Raw genomic sequence first — 11,285 nt, forward strand, 5'->3', positions numbered from 1 at the left:
TACCGAGAACAATTATAGATACAATTTATAAATCATACGCGAGTGAAGCCACCAAAGTTAATTTCAATAGAAACCATGATCTTATTCTTGGGAACTCCGATACCTTCCAGAAAGATAAACAACTCAGGATATTGACATCCTTGACAACGGAGAATGAGGTGATAACCCATAAAGAATAATGGGCATTGTTACAGTGACACCACCAGCTACCTCCGGCACGGCCATGCGCGCTTACCCCGCAGATGTTTATATAATCACAAGACTACTTGACTTACTTACTTATCACTACATAGTATAAAACAAAGTCGCTTCCTCTGTCGCTACGTATCTTTAAAACTACGCAATGGATTTTGATGCGGATTTTTTTAATAGATAGAGTGATTAAAGAGGAAGGTTAATATGTATTTTTGGGGTTTCTAATGTGATGTCGTAAATATGTAATTACATTTTTTTCGCTTACATTGCAAACGCAGGCTGAACCCTACGAGATTAATCAAAATATCCAAATTTAACACGTGCGGACCACGGGCAGTAATGAACAAATCAAAACTACTGGATCGATTTTAATCATTTTTTCAGTGCGTGACATAGGCTATATATTTAATACCCGTGCGAAACCGGATATTAAAAAAAACTGATAATATATAAATAATGGTATTAAAAATATTATACATTTTCTAACCATAGTATTACAACATACAGCGCTACATCGTATTAAGGATTCATTTTTCTCGGGACATTCTCGGGTACTTCGGCATTTTCCCAGTCGAATATTTTGTCCCATGTCGTTTCCATAGAAACCACATGAAATAGTTGTTACAATTTTTGTAAGTTGATTGAGACGCTATCACATTTGTATATGAACATCAAATCGGAACGCTTTCATTTCTACTCCATATGTCAAACAAAAAAAAGGACGGTTAAAAAGTATATTGTACATAGATAATGATGCTCTTAGACATTATGTAATATCAAATATACCTACTACTATAGCATCGCTCATCTAGCTTACACATAAATTAACAATTTAGATTTTATAAAACACAAAGTTATTTCACAATTTTCCACTTTCTATCATTTCTTTTAGTATAAACTTCTGTATTTTTCCGGAGGCTGTCTTCGGAAACTCATTTGTTGTTTTCAGAAGCCTTGGTATTTTGAATTTAGAAATTTTTCCTGCGCAAAACGAAGACATTTCTTTAACATCGAACACAGCGCCATCTCTTAGCCGAATAACCGCACAAAGCTCTTCACCTAATCTATCGTCTGATACTCCAATAATCTGTTAAATAAAAAAATATACTAAAAACCCACTACATAGATAGTATGTATTACTATTATTATTTATTAATACAAGTAGTGTTATATGTTACAATATGTAGAGTTAATTGGTAGTAATAGTAAAGTTTTCATAGTTTAAATTTGGAATGTTTAATTTATCAAGATTCTTTTAAGTCGGGGAACGGACAACGGTGGTCGAAAGATAGGATATAGGTATAAGATGATAATATCAGTTATTGACAAGCGTTATACTAAAATTGGGCGTAACTTGTATCTTTAAAATGGTGTTGAGTTTAAAATATGTCATTAATATTTAACTTGCCAGAGGAAAAAATATAGTCCTACTATATTTGTTAATATTTTTTTGTTAAATGTTGATGACACTTGATTCTCAGGAAACTATTAATAGTAATATTTCACATTCGTAGATGGATACAAATAGAAGAAAACCGCTCGCAACTCGGGTATCGCTATATATTAGAAACAAAATTTACTATATGTGTCAAGCACAGAAGGATCACCTACTTGGCTATAAAAGAAAAATGATCAAAGAGACGTGTGATCTGACGCTAAGTCCACACATGAAGGGTCACTGGATTATTATTACATACAGAAGCCTATTGTATTGTCATACGTAGAACACAAGATCTCGCTTACCTGACTCTCAATAACATCAGGGTGGGTGTTTAACAAATCTTCTATTTCTTTCGGTGCTATGTTTTCTCCCCCTCTCACAATTATTTCTTTTATGCGACCAACTATACGCCCGTATCCATTCGGGGATATTATGAATTTGTCCCTTAAATAAAATGGTTAGGTATTTTTTATGCATCAGTGCCAGCTTTTGCTCTCGACTTTGAGTCGTTCGTGTGGTCTTAATAAATCAATTCGTATTATGATTAACAGAGAACAATATGCATTTTTTAACAGTTTGTAGTAATTGTAGTAATACATTTAATATATACGTATAATCAAAATATATACGTATTTAAAAATGACAAGTAAATAATTTACTCATATGTTTTATGCAATATAATATGAATAGTTTTAATTAAGTCTCATAATCAGTCTGAACAGGGGTCTAGTGGCTAATGCGTGTGAGTGCGATTCCTTGAGGTCGTGCGTTCGAATCACGGCTGTGCACGTAAGGTAAGCCTCACGAGGAATGCCATATACCCAAAAATCTAGTGCGTGTCACAGAAAGCTGATCAACTTGCCGATTAAGATAAAAAAAAGATTAATGTAATGTGTTTTATAAATACCGCTTACCCAGTATGCAACCATCCGTCATCGGTTAGAGTTTCCTTTGTTTTTTCTGGATCATTAAAATATGAAATCATGTTCAAATAACCACGGACCATCAGCTCACCCGCCTCGCCGAATGGAACCCTAACTCCATTACTATCTACCACCTGTATAACAGTTTTTTAGTGTATTTTGCGATGATTTACAAAAAATTAAGATACATTTTTTTGTAAAATCATAGCATTTTATTATCTAGGACTTGTATAAAATTAACACAAGTATGTATGTACCTTTTCATGAAATTAGGTCACGACTCACATAACTTAATCAAATTGCGTACATGTAAAAGTATTAATTTGCATTTTATTCTTATCTGTACTAAAAACGATATAATTGGAACTACATTAAATTTAAAAGAAAAGAAAACGTTTGAATTGTTTCGAAAGCATTGTAATATGTTTCTCGTTCAATCGTTTTAATTATACATATAATTAGAGTAAAAACTTCCTAATCTAATCAAACCATAAATTAATAATTTGGATAGTCCATGTCTAAATATGTTTCTAACGAATTTATGTGCCAAGTTATTCATCAGCATGAAAACCCTTGCCTCTGTGTCGCGGAATATTTCAGATTTTTTGAAAAGAAATGATTTTCATTGCTAACGCGACGGTAGCTCTAAATAAAATAATTATTTCGAACATTTTCCCGCTTTAGTACCATTTTTAATTGATTGGTCGTCACGTGATGTAGCCTTTTTCCATAAATGGATAATTTACTTAAAAGAGCAGTTTCAAGCAAACTCTTCAGATTTATAATATTAAGTATAGGATAAATACGTCATCTGATACCTGAACTTCTACGTGATCCATAATGTAGCCGACCGTTTCAGCAACAACATCAACATTATCACCAGGTAGTGATTGGAAAACACTCGCCGTAGTTTCTGTCATACCATAAAGAGCCTGTAATGTAATTAGTTTGCTGTGGGAATGAGCGAGAATGTTTTATTTAAAAAATTGGTAATTTTAGGTATTCTTTTCATTAGACTCTCTTTTTTGATTCATATCGATCGTTTCTGCGACTCTATAATCGATTCTCGCGTTTCTTGAGAACTTTATTAAACATTCGTAGAATTAAAGAAATGTTCAAATAATATTAAAAAATATCGCAGTATAAACCTGTAAACATATGATATACTATACTATATATATAGATACTTATATGAATCTAAGCCACGAAGGCTGTAAAAATACCTTGACTGATTGAACATTTAGGTATTTCTTCATTTGATGTATGAGTTCAGGACTGCAAGGTGCACCGGCTGCAAGAGCCATCCGTAGCTTAATAGGTAAATCACCTTTACTCTTTACTTTAGAGAGAATATCCACATACATTGTTGGAGTTCCCGTTATTGCTGTACATCTGAAAAATGTCAGAGAAATCACAAATGCCAGTGTATATAATAGGATAAGTGGTAAGATTCTAGTGGTACATTTGTTGCAAATATCCATACATACTTTTCAGCAAGTAATGCGTTTACGGTAGCGGTAACGCTGTAGGATGGCGCCGCCAGTACAAGGGAAGCGCCATGTGTGAACCCGCCCAGTAATGTGATCACAGATCCTAGGGCATGGAAGAGTGGAGCCTGACAAAAACAATTGTAAATGGTTAATGCATCGTATGGTATGTTAAGTATCGGCACCAAGCACAGGCCTAGATATTCTAACTACCCGCACTGGCTTGAAAAATCATATATCTAAACCTTCTCCTTGAATCAATCTAGATACTCGTATTGGTGAAAACCGCAATTAATTCTGTGCTACTTCACAGTTATTTTTTGAGTTTATCGTGAACAGACAGACGCGGCGGAGGACTTACGTTTATAATCCCTGACTTTTTTGTACTGCTACTTTTCTGTAGAACCCAATCATATATCTCCCACCCTTCGTAATGTAGGTCATACACACTACGGTAATCTGTGCAGGTATGCCTGCGCAGGTCAACTCTGAAAGAATCGATTTTCGATCTTGCGCCGGTCGCCTGTGCAGGTTTTTGAACCTGCACAGTCTATTCCCACACACATTCCGGTCTACCTGCGCAGGCATACCTGCACAGGTGGACCTCTCCGGTAGACCGTAGTGTGTATGGCCTACATAAGAAACTATAATTGTTGTAGTCTATAGACTACAACAATTATAGTTTCTATTGGAAAGGGTCAAAATCGGTTCAGTATATCTAGAGTATCGTTTTTCAACCATTTATGTCGCGACCCACGAAAAGGCCAAGAAGTTAAGGAAAGCAAGTTATTTATTACATCTTAATATTTGGTTTTATAACAGTACACTATAATTATTCATTCCTTTAACGAACAAATATTTTGTACCTATATGAAGTTTGTATTTATTATTTTTCAAGAAACTCGAAAGCTTCAGAAACAATGATCTAGAAATTACACCGACAACCTCACCAACTTAATCTCATAACAATATTAGTGTTGGTATCTTTATCGGTTGTAACAATTATTATCAACAGAAATATGCTTTTCCATGCCACATCAGTGAATGTTGGGTGAATGAATCACAAATATCCATCCAAAACTCGAATTTATAACATGACTAGGATGTCACAAAATGCTTTGTTGGTCGTTCGCTTGATTAATTCATTAATCCCTTTGAGTACGATAGGCATAGAAAAACATAGATAACTTATAAAGAAGTTTTATTGACAAAATAGTGATAAACAATCAACAAAAAACAGGATACATTTTAATCTATTTATTTTAATTCGTCTGAACTGATAAACAATAATGTTTACTAAATTACGACAAGTTAAAAATACGCTATTATCTTTTTATGGTTTTTATGGTAATTACGTTTGAAAAGTTAAATAAAAATATTTAAAGCAACAGCGTCTTTACTTTATAGTTGATAGTAGTACTTCAAAACCAACATATTCGTTATAAACAAAATCAAAATCTAACTTATTTGACTGCTTTAATAAAAAGTCTGATCTGTTTCTTCATCATAGCTTCAACACCTATGTATATTAGTTGCATTATTAGTAAACATTAAAAGATTAAAATTATAAACTCACTTGTACGCAAATAATTTCATGTGCTTCGTTGAAGCCATTCCTTACTCCCGAGAAGTACGTATTATTAACTATTCCTCGGTTTGAATCTAATCCACATTTGGGATATCCTGAAATAATAAAATGAACTAAGTATGAATTATTATTATTATTATTAATTAATGGAACTACAAATTTTTTGATCTGGGCCTCAGATTTCTGTACCTGTTTCATGATCATTTGTTAATCTAATAGGCAAGTAGGTGATCAGCCTCCTGTGCCTGACGCACGCCGTCGACTTTCTGGATTTAAGGCAAGCTGGTTTCCTCACGATGTTTTTCTTCACCGTTCGAACGAATGTTAAAATGCGCACATAGAAAGTCCATTGGTCCACAGCCGGGGATCGAACCTTAGATCTGAAGGATGAGAGCCGCACGTTGAAGCCACTTGGCCAACACTGTTCATGTATAATAAAGTATTACTTAATTTATTTATTGCTCGATTTCTCTACTTTTCTGCGTGGATATTTTTACACAATAATAAAACATTGAATAAAAACTAATTCTCAGCACATACCAAATTATACATATTAAGCTTATTACATTATACTAGTTAGCTTATTAGATATTATGATAGTGTGTCTATTTAAGAAACATCTGATTTGAACCCACTACCAACTGGACCAAAAGTTGCGTTGAATCAGAAGATACGGGTGATATATTTTAATTTACTTATAAGTCCTAAAACAACATGCATGCTTAAAAAATACAAGAAAATATGACGTCACAAATTTTACACACATACACATAACAATTTTAGAACATAAATATGTATTACAAACTAGCAAGGAAAAAACACAAGCAACACAGGGTACAGGGAATTCGCTTTTAATATAGACTTTTTGTCCAGCGCTAGGATCTAGCTACCTTAATTGTAAATCAATTATTATGTTCATACTTAAAAACATTTAAACATATATATGGGTTCGTGCATAAAAAGAAAATTATACACACCCACCAGTAGTGCCTGATGTGAAATGAATTAAACAGCCATCCTCCGATTTAACTTCTTTCACGTACTGAGAAACATCTTTATTCTTGTATTCGTTTATTAATGAATCCAATGTAAAGGCACCTCTGAAATTGAAAATTTCATAAAAATAGTTTTAATTTCATGATCATCGCGTTATATCAAGATACCAATACTTATTAAAATATTTTTTAAATGAGAAATAAATTACATCAACATTGAAAACTATCGCGCAATTTTAAAAGCTTTTAAATAATTTTTATTTACTCAGATTGACAAACGGTAGCGCGATGGGCGAAGGTAGCGTTCTCCAGTTTCGGATACCAAGGCTCACTTTGGGTCGCTGCCTCAGCAGATTAAGTAAGTAAATAATATCTGCATTATAAATACAATGAAATGCACGAAATTTAAATAAAATTTTGTGTAATAATTCTCTTACTCACTTCACAAAAAACCGATACCCTGAAGTTTAGCTATAGTCAAAATTTTAGTTTATTCTATTGTTATTGTCGTTTTTTCTACAAACGTAGAAAACATTTTTTATCTTGTTACGCCAAAGAAGTATAACTTCTAACGCGTGTACATAAGTACGCACACGTTTTTTATCTTAATCCTACAGCTAACAAAAATTATATATATGTAATAACAAAAATTTACACTAAAAATATAGCTAAAGATGGAATACCTACATAATATTTACCGACAAAAAGTTTTAAAATATATAATATACATAATATTTACAGACAAAAACAATACAAAAATTTCAATACATTTAACTAAGTGATACCTAATTCGGCAGTATTGTTAGATGGTGTAAAAGTAAGGGTATGTAAGTGTAAACGCATTCGTCTTTATGAACTAAAATATAGATTAGATGAGCTATTTCAGCTAGAATTTATCAACGTCTGCATAAGTAATTACTATTTTCACTCACTTCAAATTCATCTTTCCAGTCGTAAGGAGTGTTGTCAAACTGGGAAATTTACTCGACTTGAGGTTCCCCGGCTTTGCTGACGCCAATTCTGGTATCATGTGTTGCAACACTTTGTAATAGTTTTTACTTGGTAATTCATCCCCCACTAAAAGACCCCTTAAACCCGTTTTGTTTATACAGTAACTTAATTCTGGAGCTTCGTAATGGGGGTTAATTAGCACCTGAAATTGAAATTAATTTTAGAGGTATTTAGAGGAGGGGTCATTTATTTAGGGGGTTGTATTTTCACTAAATTCATTGTTTCACGAAATTTGATGAATTCCTGTAAAATTGAAAAGATAATAAGATTGCTACGCATATGTAATTTATTACAGAAAATGTATTAGCTTTAAGATTTTGATTGCTTATATAATATAAATTCTCAAATAACATACAGATATTAGGCCAGCCCGGAACGCGGCTATAGATGCTATAATCCACCCCGCACAGTTGTGAGACCAAATACCAAATCGGTCACCTTTCTCGAAACCATTGTTTCTAAGTCCATACGCCAGGGAATCCGCCTGAAATAAGATGTGCAATATTTTCAGACGGAAAATTTTCATTTACTTCGTTTAAAAAACGCTTAATAGAGGTCGGCCTTGCGATTCTATAACTCACTTTTCGAACTCGCACAGCGGTTTTCGCAGCGGCGGTCGCGCTCAAATCAGTCGTGAAGCAGTCATTTTACGATTTGGCATTTCTGATAAACGGGCATTCCGCTGCGAAAACCGCTGTGCGAGGTCGAAAAGTGAGTTACAGAATCGCAAGGCTGTTCGTACAAACTGATTTTTTTTGCACTAAAGTAGCTTTTACCAATTATCTCTCTTTTCTCTATTTGGCTTGATATTAATGAACGTGCCAAATTGCATGATTCTCGTTAGGTATAGGCTGTATATGTTAGTTAAATAAATTCTTGTATACAATTTTTTAATTTTCTATTCTAATATCACATTTCGTACGGTATTTATGAAAATTTTAGAAGACAAAATATTATCGATATTTTCTCTATATGTCATACCTGTTCTAATAATTCCGCATAAGTGATACTCTGGTTTTCATGAATAGATTTGATGGCGATTCTATTGGGATATTTGTTAACCGTTCTTTCGAAGACCTCCCCGAAATTAGCAGGATTGAGAGGTTCATTACCTGGGTGATACAAATAACTCCCTTTATCCAGCTGCAGTTGATGAAGAAGTCTGTAAACGGAAAACAATGGTGTGAAAATCTGATTTCACCTATTGCTTTCTGTTTTGTGAAGCAATCCATTAGTACTTTTCACATTGCAAAAAGCCATGAACCACAATTATATTAATTAAACAAACTACTTTGTAAAACCTTATACTAAAACGCTAACGGGAATAGTTGTAGCGACGATTTAGCGGAATAAAAAATTTGAGTTGTCTATGGTTCCTGCAATGACAATTTAATTGCTATAATCAGCTGTACTGTCTTATGCATTATGCAGGTACGGTTAACAAAGTTAAACAATAGAATCGTGACGGACATCTATTATTAATGCTACTATAAAAATAATTTATACTATATTAGATAATTTTTTATTAGGTATTACAAGGTTTATAATAGCAATTACATGCGACAAATAAAATTAGAATAATTTAGTCCCCTTATGTAACTGGAAATTTCAGTGCCCATAGCACACTTAAACACACACACACAATTATATTAGGTCTTGGGTCAATTATATTTATTTTTCTTACACACGTGTATCATTATACGAATACTAGTAAGACTGAGTGCAATAGCAAGCCTTATCGCTAATAAACTATATCTTAAAGGGAACCAGCACTAAGAGAGAGCTAAGAGTAACAGAGGTAAAAATAAGAAAGAAAAGTGATGATGGGATTTCGTTCATTCCTAGGTTTATACAAAAATCTTTGTATACATATTTGGAAGTTCAACAAACCAAACATTACTTCTACACCAACTTTGTTCCCTCTTATTGTTTCACTAACAACCTGTTTTCATTTACAATCAAACATTATAATATTATTTTACAAACAAACAAAATTTATCTTTGACATACCTGATTTGTTTATAATTTATATTTTTCAATAACATGCTACGTTTAAACATGATTACTTAATACAGCAAACGTTCGTTAAAGACTAAATTATATTACAACAAGCAGCATGGACTTATCAATTGTTATCATCGTTTACAGTCAGAGAAAAACAATAGTAAATTTGTCTCGTTTACAATAATAATAATAATATTTATATGCAAATATGACCTTTGTGATGATATGAATGATACTCAGACACATTTGACCAATCAGATGTCTGAGTATACTTATCTCTCTATTCATTTTTAAATACTCGTATGATATTATGTATCTTTAAATGAAAGCGAAAGGAATTGACAGTTCAATTTTATGTATGGTTTGGAATTAGAAAATTGAAGTGCATTTTTGCGAGAATTACGATCTGTTGAATTATTTTAGTTAAAATCGTATATCTTTAACATTTTATGATTTTTCTGCTAGCTTTAGTAATGTTGTGCAAAAGAAAGAAAGCAAAAGGAAACCACGTTGAGAGTTGAACTTAGGTATAGTTTTGAAGTAAATACTAAAAATTAAATTTTAATAAAGTTATGGGTACAAAATTTTAGGCGTACAAAAAATTGTTTGGAACTACAAAATACGATATCAATGTTGTGATAACTATTGAACCAACAAAGATAATAAATTATTTTATGATTTGTGTTGTAATTTATTGCTAATCTTTTGTAGTTTCTGGCTCTGAACACTTTACACTACTTTGCACTTTTATACATAGGTGTGATGTGATACAAATAACTTTTAAAGCACCATCTAGGTAAAATATTTGTAACTTCATCAAGTTACAAATTGGTAAGACTATTATAATTCAAGGGTTTAAAAAACAAAAACATCGCTCGTATATCCTTAAATACACGCATAAGATATATAATATCAAGTAGTAACGGTACACACTACACGTATATCAGATAAACGTAATACTCTTTTATAACGTTTTTCTTCTAAAAATAATCAGATCACCATGAAAAGTTTTATAAACGTATATTTTGATATGATCTTAACTATAATTACTATTATTTTCGTAATTAAATAATAAATAGAAAACTACAACAAATTTAAATAATTTGTTTTAGTAGACATTATTAATTATATTAAGCGAATATACTATTCTAACAATGAAACAAAGTTGGGTATTTAGTTTTTAAAGCCAAAACATCACTGACCCTTCGAAAAACGACATCTTTTTTAATACATTTAACGTCGCAATACCAAAATCTCTTCGGTTTTAGTGATTGTTAATAATTACTTAGGTCAGTCACTAAGACGTATGGTTTGTCTCACTAAGGTCTACATATCGCTGGTTTCTTTCGCTATCTGATCCTAACATAAGAATCGAGGCCATGGGGTCCCCTCCGGAAGCGAGCTCCGCACGCGACGCTGGCTTGTGACGAAACATGCAAATTTTTCTTTATTCCCTTTTATTCTTGCTGCCTTACTATGAACGCTTTAAGTGTTATATTTGTATCAAGTAAGAGTTGAAAGTATCAATCGAATTTTAACCGTAACTATTTTTTTTAGTATGTGTCAGATGTGAGTCACAACTGTTTTATAGTATATCTATTGGAATACATTTTATTTTTTGCGATTTCTGTAATGCTATGT

General features: G+C 32.5%; 1 protein-coding gene across 1 annotated transcript; it reads right to left on the reverse strand.

Annotated features, from left to right (window-relative positions):
• Positions 1-915: 915 nt before the first annotated feature.
• Positions 916-9,781, reverse strand: LOC125052546 (medium-chain acyl-CoA ligase ACSF2, mitochondrial). Its single transcript, XM_047653461.1, has 12 exons — positions 9,651-9,781; positions 8,622-8,802; positions 7,996-8,124; positions 7,562-7,782; positions 6,616-6,734; positions 5,623-5,729; positions 4,047-4,174; positions 3,783-3,951; positions 3,378-3,491; positions 2,551-2,693; positions 1,939-2,080; positions 916-1,282 (listed from the first exon to the last, which is right to left on the reverse strand). Exons 1-12 carry the CDS (start codon positions 9,698-9,700, stop codon positions 1,055-1,057), a joined length of 1,731 nt encoding a protein of 576 aa, XP_047509417.1. The 5' UTR covers positions 9,701-9,781; the 3' UTR covers positions 916-1,054.
• Positions 9,782-11,285: the final 1,504 nt, after the last annotated feature.

The sequence above is a fragment of the Pieris napi genome, chromosome 9 (genome assembly GCF_905475465.1).
Source record: "Pieris napi chromosome 9, ilPieNapi1.2, whole genome shotgun sequence".
In the NCBI taxonomy this organism is placed as follows: Eukaryota; Metazoa; Arthropoda; class Insecta; order Lepidoptera; family Pieridae; genus Pieris; species Pieris napi.